Raw genomic sequence first — 26,329 nt, 5'->3', positions numbered from 1 at the left:
TTTTATGAAAAAAAAAACAAAAACTTTTAACTCCTTTATGGGTCACTTCCTGCTGAAGTGCTGTCGTATGGTGAACGTATTGCATCACTTCCTGTTTCCAGTTGCTTTGTTGCTGTACCTCTCGTAGCGTTGATCGAGCTAAAGTTAAATTATTTTCTTTCTTCTTAGATCCTCTTGCTAGCACGTTTATTCTGGACATGATAATATGTCATTACTCACAGGATATGTGCCAGTCTTTCAAAGTATCTGTAATTAAACCTCTACTTCAAAAGCCAACCCTTGATTGAGGCTCCCTAGCTAACTATAGACCCATATCTAATCTTCCTTTTATTTTTAAGACCAGGAAAAGAGATCATATCACTCCTGTCTGAGCTATAAAATGTAGAACAGAATTTAAAATTCTTCTTCTCACTTACAAAGCTCTTAATGGTCAGGCACCAACCTATCTTAAAGAGCACCTAGTGCTGTATTATACCTAGATCTTTGCGTTCCCAAAATGCTGGCCTGCTTGTGGTACCTTCAGTCTCTAAAAGTAGTATAGTAGTTAGATCCTTCAGTTATCCGGCCCCCTTCTTTGAAATCATCTACCTGTTGGGGTTTGAGAGGCAGGCTCTCTTTTACCTTTAAGAGTAGGCTTAAAGTAGTAGGCATGAGTTTGTGAGAGTTACAGGATGGTGGTTAGTTGTGGTGTAACGGTGCATTAAAATTTCGGTTAGGTTTGAAGTCATGGTTTGGTACCTTTTCGGTATGGTGATTGAAGCGGATAAATAAAATTTAATTTTAATTTTTAAAATTAAATTGTATTAAAATAAATGGGCTGAATAAATTACATTTAAATTACAAATACTGCTGCGACCTCCCTCCAAAAGTTAAATAATTAAAAATATTAATAAATAAATACATTTTGAATAACTAGGTTATTTTCATTGATGTATTGACACATTTATACTAGGGCTGTCAAAGTTAACACATTAATATTGCGTTAACTCAAATTAATTTTAACGCCGCTAAATTTTTTGTCGCACGATTAACGCATGCGCGTTCTGTATGACCCTCAACCCATCCTGTAGTTTGCCAGACCAGGAAGCGGCGCCATCGTAATGCAGTACAAGGGAGCAGAAATGGATAAAGGACAGAGACTTTTGAATGACAGGTTCAGCTTTCAGATCGTGTCAGATAAGACTGAAGTTATTTTCTCCTACTGTCGACATGAACAGAGTTACAGAAAGTACGTAGAGTCTTATATAGCCCGCACCACTCGCTGGCCATGCACACCGCTAATGCAGCGAGCCGTCCCCCTCGCCATGCTGGATTTGTTTACAATGGAGACACTCAGACAACTCTGCAGGGATGGACTCACTATCTGGCATACCGGGCATTTCCCGGTGTACTGACGCACTTTTGGGCCAGTATGATTTATTCATTTATTTAGGCTATTATATCTGCCATGAACCGGCACCACAGCTGTGCTATTTACTGTTGACTGGTCCAATCACGTCTCCTAAAGGTCCGCTCTCATCCCCATGCAGCTCTTGCTTGAAAGTGAAAGTATTCGGAAAAAAACGAAGCTTACTAAAACAATCGACTGGAACTGTGAATAAACGCCAAATTTAAATAACAGTCAATCAAGAGGCTGCCAAACTGTCAAAGACTCTGCAGTCCCTACAGGAGACGGTCTGATGCATGGTGAATGTAGCTGCATCATGACGAGGAGGAGGAGACAGAGCAGCAGAGGTTGGTGTGTGACAGGAGAGCAGAGGTTAGTAAATGAGCTCTGCAGAGTATCATAAGCTGAAAGCATTATTAGACTGTAGGTCTCCTTTATTTAGGAAGACAAAAATGGTTTTAGATTAAATCTGTAGCTCTTCTATGATCTGAAGAATGAAGAAATGGTTAAGTCCTCTTAGTACACCTTAAAAATTCTCAGTCATTTCTTACTGTCAGCATTTATTTTACATTTGGACTACAGTTTTTAGTTTGAAAGTAAGGTCAGTATCTCCATCTGTTGTGGCTTGAGTTTACCATGTTATGCTCTCAGCGTATTTTTGCAGCGTTCAGTATCTTTGAGCTCAGACAAGAGAATTTTCTGGACTTTATCTGTTGTTGTTTTGGGTTGTTGACATGAACATTTGCATAAAGAAAACATTTTTGTCCACTTGTGTTGATAAGGGTATTAAAGCTTGAGAAATAGTACTGTAAGGTACATTTAGAATAGACAAAAAAGTGTGATTAATTTGCAATTAATTGCAAGTTAACTATGGAATTGTGAGATTAATCGCGATTAAAAATTTAAAACCATTGACACCTAATTTATACGGAAGAGTATTAGGGCCACTGAAAAAAAAAAATTTGAGACAAAATTTTTTTTTCAATTGTGAGAAAAAAGTCAGAATTCTGAGATTAAAGTCAGAATTCTGAGTTTAAAGTCAGAATTCTGAGATTATAGTCAGAATTCTGAGTTTAAAGTCAGAATTCTGAGAAAAAAGTCAGAATTCTGAGATTAAAGTCAGAATTCTGAGATTAAAGTCAGAATTCTGAGAAAAAAGTCAGAATTCTGAGATTAAAGTCAGAATTCTGAGAAAAAAAGTCAGAATTCTGACTTTATTCTTCAAATGAAAAAAAAGTCTCAAATGTTTTTTTTCTCAGAATTCTGACTTTAAACACAGAATTCTGACTTTAATCTCAGAATTCTGACTTTTTTCTCAGAATTCTGACTTTAATCTCAGAATTCTGACTTTTTTCTCACAATTGAAAAAAAAAAAATTGTCTCAAAAATTTTTTTTTCAGTGGCCCTAATACTCTTCCGTTAATTTATACCCATTCTTTATACACTAAAATTTCCCAGCTAACTTGAATGCATCATCACACAACCTAAAGTTAGCTTGTGAAGTAAGCAAATTAGCATCTTTTTTGCCGATTTCAACACGGACTTCAGCGCTGGACTACTTTTTAACCAATGGGACCTACTACAAAGTTTGGAAGAACTTTTCACAGCCCATCTTAGAGGATAAAGAGGTTAAAGCTGTGTGAAATCTGAAGATAACTTTATATGACACAGCTGCAGAGTTCCTCTCTCACTCCTCCGAGGCTGATAGCTCGATAGGTAGCTAGATAGGTAAAATTAATATGATTCACAGAGCCAGAGCACCATTGTTATATGGGTGATTTAAATGAAGCCGACGGCTCTTTTAACTCCACACGCGCCATCACTCTTCTTGATTTGTTTTTGTAACTGCTCCCTTTTCTGTAATGACGGTTGCTGTCAGCATTTAGGCTCATTGCCGCCACCTGGATTGAAGTGAGAACTCAACTTTTTTTTAAAACTCACTCAGACGTATTTGTCGTATTACTGTGTGCTCCAAGGGTGACGGCTGTACCGTGATGGTACAGGACGAATACAAATACCGTTACACCCCTAGTGGTTAGTTGAACTGCAAGTGGTGGTATACAATGGCTGCTAGTGGCGTGATTAGCTTGAACATAGCCACAGGGGCCTTGTGCAACATTCCTTTAGTTAAACAAAAGCAAAAAGCCACAGTGTAAGGCTTTCATGACAGAAAAGACATTTTCACTCTTCTCCCAGCCTGCCTCGGCATGGGTTTGCGATCATTACGGGTGGGGTCTGCTGTTGTATCCAGTGGTTGCTGATGAAGTAGCTATTAGCTTGGATGCAGCTGTAGGAAAGTGGCAGGTTCATTGGAACTCGATCACTTTTTTTTTAAACAAGAACTAAGAGACAAACTGGAAGCTTGTCTTGTCAGATAAGACTCCACTCCATTCTCGGTCATCACACACAGTAACCCTTTCACTACCATCCATGATCTGTACAATATGGACTGTGCAATCCAGTTTTTAATTAGGGCCCTAGCACTGACCTTGGAGCAAGGACCCTATTGTATTTCGTTTGACCAAAAAATTTTCATTTTTCCAACACTTCGTGCTCAATTTCAGGCCCTTAAACCCCCTAAAAAGTCCTGGATATTTGCTCATCTCATCAGGACCCACGAAAAATTTTGTATTCTGGTGTTGCCAGAGTTCGCCCTCCAAAAATGGACATTAGGGGGCGCCAAAACCAACCAATCAGGAGCCCCGCCCACAAGTTTGTCTGACATGCATGAAAATGGGTACACATATGTATCATGACTAGACGAACAAAAAAATCCTCTTTGGGCCATCCTCTAAAATGCACAGGATGTGATATAATCAGCAAAAACTGGCCATTTGTGCCCATTTTTGGCAAATTTGCAGTACTCGCATTTGAATGAACTCTGCCTAGAGGATTTATCCGATTGACTCCAGAGTGGTTTATCCTGAAAGTAGACAAGATGGAGATCTTACGTTGTACAAATGGTGAGTTTTTGACCGGGCGCTGGGTCGTTATAAGGCGCCAAACTTTGACAAGCACTTTTTTCACTAATTTTTTCTCAAAAAAATGGTGTAAAAACAACAATTATTCTCCATTATTTTTTAGTGCTTACACCAATCATCACCAAACTTCTCACAGATCATCACCCATGGAGGCTATATCAAATCATGCGCCAACATCAGAAATCAATTACTCCGCCCCCTTGTGACATCATAATATTGAATTTGGCACTTTTTCCACTTTTCTCACTTTAGAAATTCACCAAAAATACACCTTTGAACTTAGGCAGATGATCTTTGGTCTGCGCATGCATCATGATCCCACCTACAAAAAGCCTCTTGGACCCATGCCAAAATCCCAACAGGAAGTGCACCAGCTGTGCCCCAATTTCAAAATAAGGCAATGTCTTGGACAATTAAAAAATGAAAACTGATGTCACTTTGGGGGATGTCATTTTGTGGTCTTCAAATCGTTATGGCAACACAACAGTATCACATTGAACACACCCACGTGAAAATGGCTCATCATGGCACCCCCTACTGCCAACAGGGAGTGATACAAATAGGTCATTTCTGGATTATTCTTACTGTGTTGAACCTATCATGCACTGATTTTGACCTGAACTCCTCACTATCAGTCCCAACATGGACATGCTTCATTCCCGGATTACCCAGTGGCCATGGCGGCCATTTTGATCCCTCACCACGAGACAGGAAGTGGGTGTAACTGTCATATAAACCACCCGATTGCCTTAAAATTTCACATGTATGATCAGGGTCTTCCTCTCTACAAATTTCAGTAAATGGTCCATCCCTCATCACCTCTACATGTCCACCTCCAACTTTGACGTACTGCCACCTACTGTTGAGGGGAAGTACTACATCATATACAAAGTGCACCATGCTGAATTTTTTTAACGTCATGATGCTCAAATAAGGATTGCCCTGGTCCCTTTGCTGTGCTGCAGCACACAGCACAGGTTCGACTACAACAACAAAAACAAACAAAAAGATCTGAAAGACAAGCTAATCAACAATGTTACCGTCTTGTTCTGCACTTCTTGTGCTAGGCCAGCCAAGCTGCAGAAAATGTTAGATTTTTCAAATTAAGGTGCTTACCCCGTCCCATTTATTTTATTCATACTCACTCATATGTTTGATCAAGATCAACAGTCAGGCCAATCCAGAAAGAATAATCGAGTTTTGGTATCTGCACACAGATGACAAGCATGGTGAAATTGCTGGATGTCCCAAGCTTTAATGCCTTTGCCATTAAGTTATGTTGGTTGTGCAATTTAAAGATTAAGCACAAAACCATTGCTCACCTGTTTCCACAAAAAGACATTTTCTTCTTCACTGTTGATAGTTATCAAGTCACTATGCATTTTTTTGCAGTAGTCCTGAGCCTCTTCCATGGCTAATTGGTTCATTATAATATTATACTGATTTCCATTCCATTCAAGCCATCCCTCTGGGGTCCTGTTGTATGCTAAAAACATGTTGAAAATATAAAAAAAAAACTTTGCAGTTAATATGTATGTTGAGATTGTCATTTTCACTTAAGCCATATTATCAGCATGTCTATGCATGGCAATATCAATCATGGTTAGTTCCACTATAATGGCATTATGCAACGGAGTCGTCAGTGCTTAATATTGGTTGATGAAATCTGAAGTTTATTTCAAAGACGGGTCTCAAATGTGCCTCACTCAATATTAATCCATGATTAATAATGTAGATACAGAAATGGAACATCAGGGTTTAAGTAAATGCATTGAAAATAAATATGTCTGACTTACCAGGAGCAACAGGGTCTGGAGGTGGTTTTGGAGTCACCCCTTTAAGAATATGGACAGGAGATTATTATATACACAATGCTGAATAGAACAGTGGACTAATAATAGGCAGCCCCAAGTAGAGAGATCATTTAGCTGCATAGATCAAAAGAGAAATGTTTTAAGGAAGCCAAGCAGATGTGATCAAAGAAATGAGAAAAAAATGATTCAGTTCCTTATTATACCTCTATGGATCTGACACAGCCACCAAAGGTCTGTCTCACAGTGGACATCGCTCCAAGACCCTTGTAAACTAGTCCTACGTACATCCATTTGAACACAAGATTCCAAGTTTTTCTTATTGTCTGGCTCGTTTGCTTCCCAGTCTTGGAACTGCAGCTGAAAAATAAGCAGGAAATTAAAACAATTCTTTAAAAAATTATTTGACGAAAAATGCTTGTGTAAAAATCTGTCACTCACTGGGGACCCATCACTCCATACATAACCAGTGGCTGGGTCTGGGGCACTCAGTCCAATCCAGGCAAATCCATAGCTAAGATAAAAAATTATATACTAACTATTTACATACAATTAGTTAGTCAATTGCCAGCCTTAGTCTTCTACAGAAAACATATTTCTGTATGATTTAAAAAATGTGCTGATATCAGATGTGCGAGTATTTCCAGCTCATTGATTTTTAAACTGTTGTTTTCTTTGAAATGTACATCCCTATTGCTGATGTGTATGGCTAGTTTGTTGGATTTAAATATTGGCAGAAATGTTTACACAATGCTGTGAAAAAGTATTTGACCCTTGTCTGATTCCTGATGTTTTTGCATATTTATTACACTTAAATGTTTCAGATCATCAAACCAATTTTCATATTCACAATGACAGCCCACGTAAATGAAAAATGCAGTGTCTGAATGATTATTTAATTTTTTTTTGGGGGGGGGGGCAAACCTACCTGGCCCCATGTGAAAAAGTAATTGCCCCCTTTGTTTAATCATGAGTTAACTGTGATTAACCACAGTTCTTTGAAAGCGGAGTTCAGTTTCACTGGCCACACCAAAGCCTGATTACTGCCAGATTTATTGAATCAAGAAATCACTTAAAAAGAAGCTGTCAGACAAAGTGAAGTAGGCTACAAGATTTAAAAATGAAACGGCTCATGCCATGATTCAAAGAAATTCAAGAACAAATGAGAAACAAAGTGATTGAAATCTATCAGTCTGGAAAAGGTTACAAAGTCATTTCTAAGGCTTTGGGACTCCAGCGAACCACGGTCAGAGCCATGATACACAAGTGGAGAAAACTGGGAACAGTGGTGAACCTTCTCAGGAGTCGGCCAACCAAAATGACTCCAAGAGTGCAACGATGACTCATCTGGGAGGTCCCAAAAGAACTCAGAACCACATCCAAAGACCTACAGGCTTCACTGTCCCCAGTTAAGGTCAAAGTTCATGACTCAACCATAAGAAAGACACTGGGCAAAAATAGCACCCATGGGGAGATCCATGGGTCAAAACCACTGCTGACAAAAAAGAACACAAAGGCTCGTCTCACATTTGCCAAAAAATATCTTGATGATTACCAAGTCTTTTGGAGAAATATTCTGTGGAGTGATGAGACAAAAGTTGAACTTTTTGGAATTTGTGCAGCCCGTTCAATCTGGTGTAAAAATAACAGCATTTGAAAAAAAGCCATGCCAACAGTCAAACATGGTGGTGGCAGTGTGATGGTCTGGGGCTGCTTTGCTACTTCAGGACCTGGACTACTTGCTGTGATTGATGGAACAATGAATTCTGCTGACTACCAGAAAATCCTGAAGACCAATGTCCAGCCATCAGTTCATGTCCTCAAGCTCAAGCACTCTTGGGTTATACAGCAGGACAACAAACCCGAAACATACCATCAAGTCCATCTCTGAATGGTTTAAAATAAACAAGATTAAGGTTTTGGAGTGGCCAAGTCAAACTCTGGACTTAAATCCACTTGAGATGCTGTGGTGTGACCTTAAACGGTCAGTTCATGCTGGAAAACCCTCCAATATGGCTGAGTTAAAACAATTCTGCAAAGAAGAGTGGGCCAAAATTCCTCCACAGAGATGCAAAAGACTCATCAAACACTTGGTTTCAGTTACTGCTGCCAGGGTGGCACAACCAGTTATTAGGTTCAGGGGGCAATTACTTTTCACACAGGGCCAGACAGGTTTCGATTTTTTTCACCCTTTAAAAAAATGAAATAATCATTCAGACACTGCATTCTGTATTTACTTGGGCTGTCTTTGTGAAATATAAAAATTGGTTTGATGATCCGAAACATTTTAGTGTGATAAATATGCAAAGACAGCAGGAATCAGACAGGGATCAAATACTTTTTCATGGCACTGTATATGCTGATACAGATAATTAACTTTGTATCCTAGTATCTGTCAATTGTGATATTATGCTGATGATATGGTGCTACCCTATTGTTTTGTTTTATTTTTGAAATAGCAAGGTCATACAGTACCCTCGTAGTGACCGTAGGTCGGCCTTGCTGTGTATGCTGAGCAGGTCTCCTCCAATTGCTATGCAGTAATCTCTTGCCTCATACCAAGTCCTTCCTTTGAAATTTTCTCGAAAGAGCTGGAAAACAAGACAGAAAGATTTAGCAGTAATTTGTAACTTTAAGCTCTGGTCCTACACTTCCACTCACTGTATGGTGAGCTATCATCAGTCCACCGTTTGGGACTTGCTGTAAAATGCAATGTATAAACTTCACTTTTAATATCTCTGTTTTCATCTAAAAAGTTGGCTGCAGCATATTTACCAGTACTGTTTTAAGTGCTGAGACATGAGACATCATGACTCCATGTGCATACAGCTGTGACGGTGATACACTGCATGAGACCTAGCATGACTGAAAATAATTGTGTTGCAAGTGGTTGCTTCAGCTCCACTGCTCAGAATGTGCTTGAATCCATAACAACAGACCACACGGCTGCTTTTCCCCACTTGTTAGGTTATAACCATGCATTTGAACTATCTTTATAACTTTGAAAAACATTTTCAAAAAGAATTAAAAAGAAATTTGCTCGTCAATAACAAGTTTTCTTTAAACTGCAGGATATTTTGGTCTGAAATAGTTTTTTTCTCTGACAGCGTTGGCTCTTATATGTTTCACATGCCAACCTGCACGTTTCTTGTCAACTCTATCTCCAGTTTTGATAAGGAGCTCTATGGTTGAGTGTATTCTACTAAGTTTACTACAGAGTAGGAGAGGATGTTACATTACTCACAGTAAGTGTCTGATTAACAGCTGATGGATGTGTGACAGACACAGTGAGATGAGTGGAGGGAAGTTGAGGCAGCGAGGAAAAGAGAGAAAATGAGGAAGTAATGAATATTACCACTGTACAAGTCATCCATGTTCAAGAATATGTGTGTGTATTTATGCACTAATTAAACTCTTGACCCTCACTGTGACGGTGCACAGATATTTAGCTGCTGCAGTTTCAATGTACAGATGATTTATTTTCACAAGTCTGCGGGTAACATCTGCAGCAATGAGCACAGGGTTGGGGGGATTCAGCGCTGTTTCAAACAGGAGGATCTGCTGTGATCTGTTTCTTTCATGCCACACAATGGATTTTAAAGTGTCACGAACAATAATGGGGCTCTTTTCACTTAAATATGACCCGTTATGTCAGCCTGTTTGGGGCCATCTATGACAAAAAAAAAAAAAACAAATCAAGTGGGACATTTTTCATTTTGACGATAAATCTTGTGAGGTTTTAGTCTTGCAAGATCTTGTGGCATGAGATCTTGTCAAACACTTGGTATTTTTAGAAAACTGTAAAGTTTAGGTAACAGGTTTATTATCTACCATGAAGTTTTGATGTTGAATCCTTATAAGGTTATTACTTCACTGTGTTTGAAAGAGGAGAGGACGTTGCCTATTTGCATTGCATTACTAGTATTAGGATACATCTGATGATGCTGGAAATATTTTCCCCTGAGTATCATTAGTTTTTAACATGGTTGTCCAAACTTCGGCCTGCAAACTATGGCATAAAATACATGTTTCAGTGTAGGTTTGAATAAAGAAACATCAGTCCTGAGAACAAGCGTTAAACTTTAAGGAATATGGATAAACTCAAAAAAAGACTTAAGCTGTCATAGGTCTGTTAGCTCTGACTAAAACTCCATAAAACTGCAGAATAAAAACAAAGGGATTAAGGCAGCATGTAGTAGCACAAATGGTGCTCCGAGATCTTCTTCAACTTAAGATCTGATTTTGAAAACATATCGTTCTACTCATGTTTAAGCACCCCCACTCTTATAAAGTTAGCAGCCAAACCAGGGGCCAGCCAAATAATCTAACAGATGATTGAAATATCGCCCTACAAGTTCTTTGTCTGCTGTTACATCACTATCAACCTCTGTAGCACCAGTGCTACAGGCAAAAACAGTTCATGTACAGCCCCGTAGTAAACTCAGAGTCAACAGTGAAAAAGGTCTATTCAGGTAATTATTTTGTGTTGACAAAAATAGACAGGTGTAACTTTTTCTGCAGTGATGACAAACCTGCTCCGACTGACAGTAGACACTATTATGATTGTACAGTGATTTTGACTGTATTTTTTAAAGCATGTGATATTTAAAAGTATCAAAATTGTCATGTGACTGCACCTTATAACAGACGCTTCTATTTTTCAATTCAGACCACTCAGGGGGACACTTGGGAGGAGTGGTTGGTGCTGGTGTCGCAACTGCTCCCTCTGCCAGATGTTTGCAGATGTATTTCTCTCTGTTGGTGCAAGGCAGCACATCCCAGAGGCCAGCAAAAATCCCAGTTGTCATGGCAACACAGCCATGTTGATGACCTTTTATTTTTTAAAGGGAGAAATTGTGAAATACTTTGAAGCAACTTCATATCACATCACAGAATCAGAGCGTGTTCTTTCTTCATACCAGGCATATTAGCGTTCCAATGCGTAAATTTCACTGAGTCCATGTTGGTCCACACAAATTGATCAGAATTTTTCCGGTTTGAAAGTCCGAGCCAAAAGTGCTTCTCTGGTCTCAACCCCACCAAACTGACCAGGAATGCATTATCCAGCCTGGAAATATTTACACAGATACATCCACATGATTGTCATGCCATCTGACATGACAAATACTTTGTTGATAAATCCCAACACAGACAACCAATGATAAAGGTTCTAACCTGTTTGAAACATCAGCTAAGTAAGAACCATAACGACTGCAGTCATTCACAGCTTCATCAAAGGTTTTGGTCAGAGGCCCAATGAAGTAGCAGTATGAGCCATGTCTCCTCCATCCCTGGATTGATGAAAAACACCAAAACAAAACAGAAATATTAAATTAGGGTTTTTTTGTATATGTGTAATTTTGCATGATACAGTGCAGAGGTGGGAAACAGAAGGTATGTTTTCCCATTAGTAAATGATAACAATTTGATAGGGTTACTGAATGATAATGGTTGCTGAGCTTGAAATAAGAGCAACCATGTTGTTTCTTTGTTTCTCTGCAATTTTTAAAACCCTTGCAATATTAGCTGGACATAAATCATTAAGTCCATTCTCAAATAAATAAATTAAACCATGGCATACAGACACTATTTTTCATAAAATAATTCCACTTGTCAGGAAAAATACTTCATATGTTTTAAGCATGAACATGGAGGCCTTGTGTTTACAGGTCGTCTGTTCGCCCATGCCATTCCTTAGCCCTCAAAATCCCAAGAATTTTTGAGGGAATTTCTTTCATTTTTTTTTCTAAGACTTTGAAGTTCATATGTCAAAACTCAAGGTCATATGGCCTTGTGCATCCCTTACTTGTGATTGCAATTCTATATGGGATCCCTATATGTTCCAAAAACAGGTATGCCAACTTTTCTAACTTTTCCAATATTCTAAACATTTGGCAATATTTTAAGTGTCTTATTTTTGTATTTTCAGTGTTTCCAATCAGGTTTTTCAAGTGCAAAATGAAAACACACAAAAGCTGGTGGGTGGACATCTTTTTTGGGAAGATGCTTCAGCAGCTGAGCGAATGTTTGTGTTCTTTTGTGATTGTTCCTGTTTCCTACTTTTCCTACTTTTTCTGTTTTATCTGGTCTTCCGGTGTCACTCAGAGGGCTGAACATGTAACTACACAAAGAGTAAACGTTTTTTTTTTTTTTTTTTTGGGCTTTTTTATCTCAATGAAGTATGACTCAACAACCAGGCTCAAGAGGTCAGCTAACTGGTAACATCTTTAAATTTTGTAGCTGGAACTGCAAGGGACTAAATCAGCCGGTAATGCGGAGTAAAGTGCTCCATCACCTTCATCATCTAGGTGCTCAATAATTTCCCTGCAGGAGACGCATTTGAAGGTTTCAGATCACTTCAGGTTAAAGAGGGGCTGGATTGGCCAGTTGTTCCATTCTGCTTTTCAAAGTAAAGCTAGGGGTACTGCCATTCTAATTCATAAATCTGTGCCTTTTGTTCCTTCCAATGTTATCTCTGACCCTAATGGCAGATACATTATTGTTACTGGGAGTATCTATAACACTAAACTAATTCTTGCGAATGTATACGTGCCCAACTGGGACGATCACAATTTCTTTAGCACTTTCTTTTCTAAACTCCCAGATATGTCCTCAGATCTTCTTATACTCGGCGGAGATTTTAATTGCTGGTTGGGTCCTCTAGATCGCTCGTCAAACAAACCCAGTATTCCATCAAAATCCTCTAAAACCATTCAGGCATTTCTCCAGGAATTTTCTGTTATAGACTCCTGCCGTTTTTTTAACCCTACAGGCCGGGAATATACCTACTTTTCTCCAGTTCATCACACTTTTACCCGCATTGACTACTTTCTTTTAGATAATAGACTTATACCTAACGTTTGTGCCTGTTCTCACAATGCTATTGTAATATCGGACCACGCCCCTTTAATTTTGGAGTTAGTGCTGGGAAGAGGTCAGCATTCCTTTGTACCCTGACATTTCAATTCTCATTTGCTGTCTGCTGACAAGTTTGTTTCTTTTTTGTCAGCTAAAATAGACCTTTTATAGCTACAAATGACACACCGGACACCTCGCCCTCTCTGCTCTGGGAGACATTTAAAGCCTTCATTAGAGGACAGATCATGTCTTATACTAGTTTTGATAAAAAATGGAGAAGGAAGAAATTGACTGAGCTCACAACTCAATTATTGCAGCTTGATAGTATTTATGCAGCTTCTCCTTCTCCAGCCCTTTATAAAGACCGCCTGTCTTTGCAAGCAGAGTTTGATAATCTCTCAGCTGTCCAAGTTGAAGAGATGTTGCTAAAATTGCAGTATTCTCATTACGAACATGGAGACAAGGCGAGTAAATTATTATCTCATCAACTTCGTCAATTATCGTCCGCTCATCAGATTCCTCAAATCTCAACCCCTAGGGGTGTGACAACTGATCCTCAGGAAATCAATAATCAGTTTAGAGACTTTTACTCCTCCCTTTACAGTTCCGAACAAGTGAGTGACTCTCCTCCCTTCAGTTCCTTTTTTGATACCCTGGTAATTCCTAATTTCGATACACCATCCAAGATACACCTGGATGAACCTTTCACCATTGGGGAGATTTTGCAGGCAGCGGGTACCATGCAGAGCTCCAAATGTCCTGGTCCGGACGGGTTTCCCGTCGAGTTTTATCGGAAATTTATGAATAAAATAGCGCCTCTCCTCCTGAATATGTTCACACGCTCATTTGATACCGGCTCCCTCCCTCAATCTTTAACACAAGCGTTCATTTCATTGATATTAAAAAAGAATAAAGACCCCCTCTCCTGTGGTTCCTATCGTCCGATCTCATTGCTCAGTGTGGACTATAAGATATTAGCCAAGCTTCTAGACCGGCGACTTGAAACAATCCTACCGTCCATTATTTCCTCTGACCAGACGGGCTTTATTAAAAATAGACATGCCTTCTCTAACCTCAGACGTTTATTTAATGTTCTATACAACCCCTCAAACTCCAATGATCCTGAAATCGTGATTAGTTTAGACGCTGAGAAGGCTTTTGACAGAGTCGAGTGGGGCTATCTTTTTTATGTCTTGAAGAAATTTGGCTTTGGACAGAAATTCAATTCCTGGATCACTCTTCTGTATACCTCCCCGCTCACCTCTGTCAAAACAAACAATAACTACTCAGACTATTTCTCTCTCTCCAGGGGCATGAGACAGGGGTGCCAGTTGTCCCCATTGCTCTTTGCTGTAGCCATCGAGCCCCCTTGCCATTGCACTTCATTCTAACCCTCGCATCTTCGGAGTAATGAGACATGGCATCGAACAGAGGACATCACTTTACGCGGACGATTTGCTCCTTTATATCTCCAGGCCCAGTGTATCTGTTCCTAGCTTCATGTACTTGGGAGTTCGAGTCACTGATAAATTTGAGACCCTATTCAAGTGTAACTTCATTCCTCTTCTCGCTAAAGTACGGCAGGACTTAGAGAGGTGGTCCTTGCTCCATTAATCGGTTGCTGGTCGTATTAATACTATAAAAATGAATGTTTTGCCCAAGTTTTCCTTTCTTTTTTAATGTGACCCTGTCTTTATTCCTAAATCTTTTTTTCGGAAACTTGATGGAATCATTGCAGATTTCATTTGGGGTAAAAAGGTTCCAAGAATTCGCAAAACTTTTTTACAGAGACCAAAGAAGTTGGGGGGTATGGCCCTACCCAACTTTACCTTTTACTACTGGGCAGCCAATATCCGTATATTTCAGTACTGGCTACAGGCAGATGCCTTGCGCGATGCCTTAGCTTGGTTAGGATTAGAAGTGGCCTCCAGTATGCCATCTTCCTTAGCTGCGCTGGTTTACACTCCTGGGGGGCCACCCCCCTTGGAATTCTGTGAAAATATTTTAGTCAAGTTTACAAATTTGGAATCAATTCAGACGCCACTTTGGGTTGTTAACCTTTTAATTACAAGCTCCCATATTCAGAAATCCTATCTTTCGGCCTTCCATTGTGGATGGAGCATTCTCTGTCTGGTGCAATCACGGCATAAAATCATTTAATGACCTTTATATCAACGGCACTTTTGCTTCCTTCCAACAAATATCTTTGAAGTTTAGCATCCCAAAAGTCATTTTTTCAGATAGCTGCAGATCCACAGCTTTATAAGTGACACATCTCCCCAGTTCCCTTCCCAACCCTCACTTCATACGATCGACACCCTTTTGCTCCCTCCCCCTCCATCAAAAGGTGTTATCTCAAGTTTGTATGAGAGAGTCTTTTTGCTTTAAAATTCTTCACTAACAGCTGTTAAATTGTTGTGGGAGCAGGATACTGGTGAGGGAATTAGTGAAGATCAGTGGGTTCAAATCCTTCACCGTGTTCGCTCGTCTTCTTTGTGTGCGAAACACGGTTTAATTCAATGTAAAATCATTCATCAGGCCCTGCCTGTGAGAGATGTAAACAAACACCAGCTTCACTAATTCATATGTTTTGGTCCTGCCCATCTCTTCAGAACTATTGTTCGCAGGTTTTCAATACTTTCACAAAGGTGCTTCAGGCACCTCTGAATCCATCCCCATTAACAGCTCTTTTTGGGATACCACCATCCGCAACAGGCCTGCCAAAATTTAAAGATGACTTTGTAGCTTTTCTCACTTTGTTAGCCAGGTGCCGGATATTACTTTGTTGGAAGCTATCATTTCCACCATTGCATGAAGCTTGGGTCAGAGATGCTCTCCACTTTAGTAAGCTAGAGAGGATAAAGCACACACTGCAAGGGTCTACCGCTAAATTTTTCAGAATCTGGCAGCCATTCTTTTATCTTGTTAACACCTTGCAGTTTCAATGTATACCATAGAGGTGGTCGCTCTTAGTAAAGTCACCAATGTTGCCTCTCTTTTTCCTCCCCTTTTGTTTTGTCAGTGACTACACATGCAGACAACTATGTATGTTTTCATACACATTTATTTAAGGGGGTAGGTGGGAGAACATTATTGCACCTCTTGTGTTTAAGCCCTCTGGGTGCCTGGAGCCTTTTTGCAGTATTATCTACTGTGGTGCCTTTAGGAAGACTGTTTTCTGTTGTTGCTTCCACTAGTATGTTTTGGTTAATATGTATCTACACATATCCTTTTGTATTTTGGCACATATTGGTACATTATTGAATACCAATCTTGGATTTGGTACATGCGTATTCTTATTTTTATTCCATAAAAGTCTTCTTTCTAATATACAAATTGACATTTTCTATTTTGTACATTTTCTATACATATTTTTAGTATATTGGTAAATTTATCCTAAAGACTGATATGGTTAATAATGAACCTCTCCTCTGTTTATTATTTGATTTTTCTTTTTTTTTTTTTTTGTTCGGTAACATTGCTAGACCGTGTTTATCTATTCATTTATTTCATCTATTTATCTTTTTTCCAAAAATTTTTATTTTTTTATTTATTTTTATTTATGTTTTATTTATTTATTTATTCATGTATTTGTTTGTGTTGTTAAATGTTATTCACGTATCTCTGTACAAATGTATGTGTCTATGTGTATGGATATATATTTGTGTATGTCTATATCTCAGTTTTATTGTTATTATGATACCTTTTATTTTTACATCATTTGTTCCTTTGTTTAATCATCTGTTTACTATTATTATTATTATTTAGTTTTATGTTGGTTTGTCTTTAATCAGATTATCTTTTATTATAACTATTGTTACCGCCTTTGTTATTCCTATCAGTGATATGGTTTGCCAATGTCAGAATGCACAAATTGAGGTGTGTAAAACCCAGTTTAATGTTACATTGACCAGAGCACTTTGTTAAACTTGGAGATAATTTAAACACAGAGCTCAAATGGTAAACATTCTCATTGGAAGTTCAAACGCTACACCTGCATAAAACATAAGACATAAATCTTGCTTTAAAAGAAAACTGAACGCACAGTTTTGCAGCCTTCATCCTTCACAGTTTTATCTTCTGTGGCCTCTGTGGAACTGCTCTTCATGCAAATGAAGCCATGTTTCTCCTCACAGGCACGGTCAGCCCAACTCCCAGTCTGAAACAAAATAAAGTTAAATACTGATTTGATTTGACTGCAGCATATGCTGGTAGAGACAGCATTTAATGTAATGTTAAACTGGTATGCCATAAATGGTATTAGAAACAGTAGTGTGTGATATGATGTCATGCAGTATTCTGCCCTGCTGTCTGATGAATTAAGAGCAGTATTTTTTGCAGCTTTATTTTAATCATCCTGCTTTATGTTACCTACTTATTTTCCAAGATAATTTTTGAATGTAGACTTGAGGCCTCTTACCTCCCCTCTAATAACGACACAGTCCTTGATATCAGTTGAGACAGCAGGTTTCCCAACCTCCCACCTGATGAAACGGACTGTAGAGTGGTCGGCCCATTCAAATAGCCCTTCTGTTTTTCTGTCATTCAGTCCAATCCAGAGCTCATCAGAGGATGCTTCAAACAGACAAAATAAAATGATCTTTCCATTAACATTGGTATTTATTGACCTTTTGAAAGTGTTTTCTTTTGGAGCCCTGAGCTAACTATGTTTTGTTCATTCTATATAATATAAAGTTGATTCAGATCATGCCTTGTAGACTTAAAGGAGTGTTCTTCCTAAGATATAAAACATATTTTTATTATTTGAAGTTATTTTTTATGTACCAATTCCAAGTTGAGAGATGACAAAACTTTGGTCCTCCACATTTTGGATGCTGACAAGGTCCCCCCCTCTGTTACGACAGTCTCTCTGAGCATCAGGCCATGTTTTCCTGGTACGATTGAGGTAAAAGCAGTGGCCATTGTAAGGAGTCCAAGGTCTTGGGCAAAATCCCGTCCCAACAGCTGTTTGTGAGAAGAAGAGAAAAAGATTTACTGACTGAGATTGACTGGAACTCATCAGTTTCCATGGGATGTAGGAACTTCAATAGTTCTTTTATACAGTACCTTCTGTAGGCAGTGCCTCACTCTCTTCACTGTAGCAGATGTACCCAAGTTTCTTGCTGCAAGGGGAACTCTGCCAGGAGTACCGTAAAGCAGGATCAATATATGCACAGTTAAATCCAGAATCAGGAAGTGGATGTCCTAAAACAAGATTGTCATCAGAATTTCCAATAATGTTTATCAATCAGCCCATTAAATATATCACACAACTAAACTAATTATAAAGAGAACAGTTACTACTTTAATAAGGAAAGTAAACATTTTTTCATACAAGAAAAACAAGAAAATAGGCCTACTTGAACTTAGTGAACCAAACTTTTGTCTATTTTGTAACTTTTAAATTTTGTTTCAATGCTCAAAAACATATCTATGCTTGTTTTAATTCTAGAGTTACTCCCTAAAGAGATTTTGTAAGATAAGATAAGATAAGATAAACTTTTATTGATACCCCATTGGGGGAAATTTGGTCATTACTACAGCTCAACAAGAGAGAAGTAGAAAATAAAGTGAGCAAAATAATGCTGTAACAAGCTGCCACTCACCCAGTGCCAGAAACAGAAGTCTGTAGTGTTACAGGCTACTAAGACCATTAAAATACAACTTGCAACATTACTCAACATTACTCTTAATGACATGATGTGGAAGTGTTGGTTTAAAATGTCCATTCATTTAAGAGCAGAGATGTAAAAGACAGGGTGGCCTATATAACTTGTCTGATTTTTGTTTACAGGTTGTTTCATAGTTGAAGGGCTTTTGCTGAGTTATATCATCCATGCCGTAGGTAAAAATGTGCCATTGTTTTAAGCATAAACAACAAAGTTTTAGATCTGTTTACTTTGGATGCATATGATTGGCTGGCTAAATGACTTAACGTTAGACCAAAATAGTCAGTTCAACTAATTCTTTATCTTTTTGTTAGCTCAGTCCCAGTCAAATATTTTGTCTGAAGTGTAACTTGGCTGCTCACCACTAATAATCACTGTAGCTGTGGCAAATGGCTGTTGCCACACTGCTGTAATTCTCTTTAACCTGTGTGTGTGTAGACAATGGTGAAATGATAGAATTGACAGAATCTTGTAGGCACAGAGCAGTTTGGCACTATTTTGACCTAAAAGATGGGGCTGAAGTTGTCCATGGGTTGTGTTAGGTTAAACTGCCATGTAATTAAAGAAATAAAGTAAAAATGTTCATCAGTGGTATGTGGATTTAACTTGCAACGAGGATTTATGGCTGTCAGTGCTCGCTCTCCTATCATTGACCATGCTCAGCTAACCAGCTTTGCTTTTTTCAGCTGCTAAACTCATCACAGGCTAAATAAACAGTGCTCAGTTTCACAATTGTGGGGATATGTTCTCAACTTTTACATTTAACCACAACTGTTTTTTTTTTTGCCAAGGAACCTCCATAAAAAGGTGTATTGACATTTTTTGATTAATAGTAATTCAAAAGACAGTTTTCTTATGCTTGGGTATCGATTAAAGAAACAAAAACTACCTGAGTCCCATTTCATATAGCGGTAAGGCTTCCCATTAGACCATTTCCAACCGTCTGGAGCCAGGACAAGACCAGTCCAAAGCTTATTTCCTCCTGCCCCAATTTGTACTGTGTGATGAAAGTGAGGGAAACAGTTCTGTGATGTTCGTACCTTCTCAGATACACTCAGCCTTTATCAGTATGATACAGTCACTATACCTGTGACATAGGCCTGCTCATGAGGATCAGTTATACTGAGCAAGGACACCCCCTCCTGTTTGCAGCTGGTTTCAGCCTGATGCCAAGTGAGAGCTGCAAATGTGTTGAACTGGTAGTATGCTCCTGTTGTAGGGTGTCGAATCCACTCTCCTTTAGCTGTAATTGTACCAAAAGATATAGATGTATCATTTTACAGCGAAGTACAATACTTGCTTGTTGTCTTGAATCAGCTGGTAATATACCTGAATAAAATGATCTCCCTGTTGTGGCACTTAAGTCTTACATTTACCAACAACAGCATTTTGATAAGGTTTCTAGACAGCACTCACCTGTAGCTGGGCAATATCCCCAAAGTTCAGTTACTTCATATTTTGTTTCCACTGCACACCAGGGACGTCCCGGTGAGTCGACTGTGGTGCAGTCTGAGTACCACTGGTGTTGGTACTGGAAGGGAAACATGCAAGGTATCCCTGCTGCATTTCCACCAATGGAATAAAGCTCTTATGGGAGAGAAGAGTCAAACAAAGATCAGTTTCAGATCATCTTACATCTGCAATATCAGAAAAAAGACCATAACCATGTGACTTTAGTGTTGTAGATAGCACTTCAGCCATTTTTGATGATTATGTCTGTTGCACAAAGTTACATTATATTCCAGAAACTTTTTATTATATTGGAAAAATTTGTATTGTAAAAAATATTGGAGAAACAACTTTTAATTCCACCACTGAACACTGATGATATGGTATACCTCGATACGTTCTTGTGCAAGCACCACTGGACGTCCCTAAAATGGTGAGATTGCTTTTTTCTCCTGCTGTTCTGGAAAGAACTGCTGTGTTTTCTGCAGTGAGCTCAATGTAGAGTGTTTGGTTTTTTAGTGCCAGCACGGTTTCATTCACACATTCCCACTTTTGGAGGTCACTGTCTTCATCACAGTCATACAGTTGTATTTCACTCCCAACACTTTTGCCCTGGGCGCCCAGGCACTTCTTCATTTGAGGAACCAGAAGTCGGTCACTGGTTGTCCACCGTATTTTATTGCAGATGTTATTTGTTTTCACCAAGCAAAAGCCAGTGGCCTTGTTGGTTAGTTGAAATGGAGAATCTGTCAAAAAAGAAAAACACATATTGAACTGTTTATTGCAGAAGAACTCAGAAAGTGCTTTAAACACCTTCTTTTACAGGGGCTATTACAGTTATGTCTGAAATAATCAACAAGACAAAGTCTATACCATTCATTTTTAAAATTTGGATACTTAAAGTAACTTTAGTAAATCAAAAATTATTTGATACCTAAGACACATTGAAAATATGCATTGTTAAATTACACTTCATGTGGGAAAAAAAGGTTAAACTCAAAAAATAAATCTTAGGTAATCATTTCAGAATCAAAAGCAGGTTGTATTTTGTTTTTGATGAACCCACTTAGGCTGGCTCATGCTAGACAACTTTATGCCAAGTTTTTGGCCAGATTTTCCCTACCCCCCTTAGTCAACTATTCTGAAATAATTATCAAGTGTGAGTCGTCAGTACAATTGGTTTCATGTCCTGAGAGCCTCCTGGATCTTTAATCATACATATCTTTAAAGATTGGCAACCACCACCAGAATCCTTTTCTAGCTCAAAAACACAACTATCATCTCTTCTCAGCCATGTTAACCCATATTTTCTTTTATTGTCTTTCACAGCACAATAGATCTAATGCCAAGACAGCTAATCAACAATGATGCTGTTCCTCCAGATTCTTTCTTCTGCTTAAATCACATTTGATCACACTAGTTTCTGATAGACTTGGCTGAATCACCACTGTGAAACCTTCACAAGAAATGGCAGGTAAGTGGCCTCATGGTTGGCTGGGTTATTTAACGTGTCTGTTCATTAAAGCTGAAAACCATTTGAATCCAGAATCTGTGTGTCATTCATCATTTAATATTTGATTGATAATTGAATAACAGATAAATGAAAAATGGCTCATTGTTAACTTTTGTTTTAAAAACCAAATCAAATAATGAAAATACTGTTCATTTTCACGTTTTACTTCTGAAACAAAATCAAATAAACAGGAAATGGTGCATCTTTTTGACTTTTGCTATAAATGTTGGAATCAAAGAATGTAATATGAAAAAACAGCTGTAAGCGGTCAATTTGATTGTAATATTGATTTGCGTAACCTGGTGCAGGTGTTGTGCTCAGAAAAGCATCCTGAGAATCCCATGCCAATCGCTGAGGAGTTCACGCTTCCTGGAATGATATACGTGAACACAAACACCGGCACCAAGTTAGGGCGCACTCACACTAGGCAATCTGTACTGTGCCTGCACGTTTGAGCCTAAAAGTCCAGTACATTTGACCAGCATGAGTACACTCTTCCGTGTTTAGATGCGGCATGCTTCCCCGGCTCCGGCCCGGAAGGACAAGGTGGACCAAAGCATGGCATGAATGCAAATGAAGTGCGGGGACGTGACGTAACTTGGTGCTGGTGTTTGTCAGTTTTGCCAACTTAGCGACTTTGTCATTATTTTAGCGAGTTTTCAGACCCCTCTAGCGACTCTTTTAAAAAACAGCAATTACCGGGGAGCAGGTGGCCTAGTGGTTAAAGGCGCTCCCCATGTACACGGGCAGCCAGGGTTTGAATCCGGCCTGAGGCCCTTTACCACATGTCTCTCCCCCACTCTTGACCCAGTTTCCGACTCTATCCACTGTCCTCCTCTATCTAATAAAGGCACAAAAATGCCCAAAAATAAATCTTTGAAAAAAAAGCGACTACCAACAAATTTAACAACTTCTTTCTGGAGACTTTAGGAGCCTCTGATGTGAAAGTACTTATGGTTTTTGCTCCTCTCAGTGAGCAGCGGGTGCTGCCATGGGCCCCTCCCCATCCCAGAGCTCTCACAGGCGGCCTAGTCCTCCACACACAGTCTGTCTCAGCTGCAGTCAGAACAGCAGATGTTCACTCCTCCAGGTCCAAACTGCAGATTAACCGCGCTGTGAAGGCGCCTTCACAGTTTTCTCTATTTTTAATTTTAGACGTATTTTTAGTCTTTAAATGAAATTCATTTTAGTTTTTCCTAGTTTAGTTCCTACTTTACTTTTTAGTTTTAGTCTCGTTTTAGTTGACAAAAACTCCAAACATTTTAGTCTAGTTTTAGTCCATAAAAAGCCTTGCATTTCAGTCTTTACTTTAATCCAAGCATTTATTTTCTTGCCTAAATCTGGTATCAGATCATGGTAGTGTGTTCTGTGCACCGTGTCAAACCTGGAGTCCCTGCTTTCTACAGCTGAGAGGCAGTATATGTACAGATGCATTGTTTTATGGCAGATTTACCCACAGTGGAGAAATATCACAGATTTTGAATGTCTGATGAAAACTACGTTACATTTTAGTCTAGTTTCAGTCATGTTGACAAAAACTAAACTTAGTTTTGTCAGTTTTAGTCATCACAGATCTATTTTTGTTAGTCTTAGTCTAGTTTTTGTCATGGAAAAAAGGCTGTCAACGAATAGTTTTAGTCATAGATTTAGTTGACGAAATTAACACTGCTGAGGATGCGTTTCCTCGACAGCACACCTGCACCAGGTTATGCAAATTGATACTGAAATCATACTAACTGCTTACGCCCGTGTATTCATATTACATTTTCTGATCCCAACATTTATAGCAAAAGTCAAATAGATGCTTCCTTTCTTGTTCATTAGATTTCGTTTTAGAAATGAAAACGGGAAAATGAACCATTTCTTTAACAATAAAGTGAGTAACCTGCACTGTTCCTGAAAAATAAACCAATAAAAAAACCATTATTAAGTATATCAAATTAATTTACTTTCAAAATGTGCAGTGATTTGATGTGATTTAATGTAAATGTAGCAGGTTGGAACACCGCAGTTTTGATTTATGGACTGAAAACTAGACACCCCCTATTTTTTTGTTATAAATTCTGAAGGACTACAGCTTATTTTGGGATTTGTGCATGTTATTACACTTTTAGTCCAGGAGATGTCGCTAGTGTACCACTGTGGATAGCTCAGAGAGACTTGGTTAACAGGATCTGCACATGCGCAGCTCAGTCAATAAACAAGCTGCCATGGGAAAGACGTTAACTCTCGTCCTCTATCATTCCACAGGTAGTATAAAAGTTATCTTTCATGTTTTAACTGGTTATCTATGACATAAACTTACCGTGAAAGTCTTTTGTGATGTTTAAACAGGAACTATAGTTTGTACGGGTTTGTAAACATACGTTTGTAGCTTTTTGTCAAGACGTGTAGCAGCATGCTAAGTTTCCTTTGAGTTTCAGTGAGAATAGACGTTCGGTAAGTGCAAGTAACTCGAGTGAATGTAAAGCAAATGTTCTTTAAACATAAGGGAATGTTTATTTTCTCAGTTGCTAAGACTAGTAGCCAGTAGCAGAGAGTAAGTAATGTTCAATGCAGGTATTTATCATTCAGTGTTTCAGTCATTGTTTACCGCTCAGTAACAGCGCCATTTTGTGAAACTATGCAACTGACTGTGCGCATGCGGCGTAGTTTAAAGTTGAGTTCAATAGCTCAGAAGACGCTGTGTGTAATTTATGTGACTGTGTGAGCAGTAGTAGGAATAGCAGAGATCCAGGCATAAACTGAATGTGCTTGACATATTTTATGTTAGTGAACATTTTAGATACATGCAATATATTGAGATATATTTTGAAGTTTTGCATCTGTTTCACTTTACACGAGCATGTCATTGTTTAGTTATTGCTCTTTTGATTTTCAGTGAATTAATAAGTGTCATGCTGATATTAAATTCACTTAAAGCTCAGTCAATAAACAAGCTGCCATGGGAAAGACGTTAACTCTCGTCCTCTATCATTCCACAGACTATAATTTCACTACACAGTGTACTGTACCTGGGTAGTGTTGCTGCCGTGCCAGATTTCCCCTAGGTCTGGCCGGTAACATAAACTCTAACCTCCTCAATCTAAACGATTCAGAGAATACTGACACCCAAATAAAGAACAAAAGTCACCATTTCTTGCTAAAGATCCAAGTGTTGCATGGAAGATTTGTGCAGGTCGTTCTTAAAAGTTCAGTCACACCCTTCCTCACTTTTTGATCTTGTGCAAGAGGGGTTTTTCTTTTCTTTTTTTTTTTTTTTTAACCTTTAGCATTTTTCCTTCAGGCAAACAAGAGGGGCCTTGCCCTTTCTTCTCCTTCTGTTTTTTTGTTCTCTGAACAGAAGTGCTGACCTTGCTTTTTGGTTTTCCAAACCCCATTGCCAAAAAACGATTGTGTAAAATGTGGATACAATGTGAATCACTGTGCTTCACCTCCTTTTCTTCTAGCAACCCTCTGTAAGCTTCTAGGGACTGAAGGCACTTATTGTTAAAGTATTGAATGGGGAATCATTTCCACTCTTGCTTGATATACACTTTAAGTTGCTCAAGAGTGTGGAAAGTTTTGACTCTTTCACTGTGACACTATGTTATTGTTCATTTTGGAGAACATTGCTTGGCATTGTATTGCTGAAATAAGCATGGACACCCCTGAAATAGACTGAATGGAAGCATGTGTTGCTCTAGAAGCAGCTTCTTCCAGTTTTAATGGTGCCCTCACAGATATGCAAGTTATCCAAGCCATAGAACACTAATACACACCCAGTCCATGCAGATGCTGGCTGGTTCATTAAATAATGTTGGACCATTTGCCCATGCAGTCTTTCACAAAGTAAAGAGGGTTTTGCCATTATTTACTGTGACTGACTGAGCTTTTCAGGAGTGCTCCTTTTCAACCCAATCATGATACTCTCAACTGTTGACAATTATTCTGCAGGAGTTTTTGTGCATTTCCTAACTTTCCCAATCTCCCTGTCCCAACTTTTGGAATTTGTTGTAGACATCAAATTTAGAATGTGTGTTTATTGATGTGTGGATATTTCATCTTTATGCTGTATTTGATTTGATAAAGGCTGGAGCAGAGGTTTCTATTATAGCTTGCAGAGGTGTCAAGTAACTAAGTACAAATACTTTGTTACCCTACTACAGTAGAAATGTTGGGTATCTATACTTTAATGGAGTAATTATTTTTCACCCCTTCTTTTTACTTCTACTTCTTACATTTTCAAGCAATTCCCTGTACTTTCTACTCCTATTTCATTTCAGCTTGTTTTCATTCCGGCTTGTCATCGTTGAAAAATACACAAATAAAAAAAACAAAAACCTATCCAGATAAATCGTGCCACCCAGATAGAGTGAATTTGATTGTGGTTGGATGAGAAGTAAAAACATAATACATTCTGACACCCTATTGGTTTGTACGCGATCCATCGCACCTGCACACATTTCCTTGCTGGAGTGTGACACAAATCACGTCCAGCAAGGAAATAGCAGACGTGTGTAGCCTAGTATGAAGATGTCCGTGGCAGAGACACAAGAGAACTGGAGCGAAATGTCCCGTCCAAGTACCAGCGAGGAGGTTGGTAGCCAGGAAGACCAATACTTATAGGCAACTAGTCATCATATCTTCTGTTCCATGAAACATGTGTTAATGCTTAGTAG

General features: G+C 38.7%; 1 protein-coding gene across 1 annotated transcript in view; it reads right to left on the bottom strand.

Moving 5' to 3' along the window:
- The window catches only part of LOC121519910 (macrophage mannose receptor 1-like), a 36,317-nt gene extending 10,879 nt beyond the window's left edge, over positions 1-25,438 (bottom strand). Inside the window, exons 1-19 of the mRNA XM_041803015.1 lie at positions 25,430-25,438; positions 25,188-25,203; positions 20,545-20,901; positions 20,123-20,293; positions 19,794-19,949; positions 19,596-19,703; positions 18,105-18,242; positions 17,823-18,002; positions 17,458-17,612; positions 17,083-17,196; positions 11,355-11,470; positions 11,099-11,247; positions 10,817-11,010; positions 8,655-8,770; positions 6,621-6,693; positions 6,386-6,539; positions 6,165-6,203; positions 5,691-5,854; positions 5,514-5,575 (exon numbers count right to left, since the gene is read on the bottom strand). Coding sequence (XP_041658949.1) covers positions 5,514-5,575; positions 5,691-5,854; positions 6,165-6,203; positions 6,386-6,539; positions 6,621-6,693; positions 8,655-8,770; positions 10,817-11,010; positions 11,099-11,247; positions 11,355-11,470; positions 17,083-17,196; positions 17,458-17,612; positions 17,823-18,002; positions 18,105-18,242; positions 19,596-19,703; positions 19,794-19,949; positions 20,123-20,293; positions 20,545-20,901; positions 25,188-25,203; positions 25,430-25,438 — 2,471 coding nt within the window. The remainder of the gene's footprint in view (positions 1-5,513; positions 5,576-5,690; positions 5,855-6,164; positions 6,204-6,385; positions 6,540-6,620; positions 6,694-8,654; positions 8,771-10,816; positions 11,011-11,098; positions 11,248-11,354; positions 11,471-17,082; positions 17,197-17,457; positions 17,613-17,822; positions 18,003-18,104; positions 18,243-19,595; positions 19,704-19,793; positions 19,950-20,122; positions 20,294-20,544; positions 20,902-25,187; positions 25,204-25,429) is intronic.
- Between the last annotated feature and the right edge of the window lie 891 nt (positions 25,439-26,329).

This window comes from Cheilinus undulatus, linkage group 13 (genome assembly GCF_018320785.1).
Source record: "Cheilinus undulatus linkage group 13, ASM1832078v1, whole genome shotgun sequence".
NCBI lineage: Eukaryota > Metazoa > Chordata > Actinopteri > Labriformes > Labridae > Cheilinus > Cheilinus undulatus.
The sequence above is the reverse complement of the archived record's forward strand: the minus strand, read 5'-3'. Positions and strand labels throughout refer to the sequence as shown.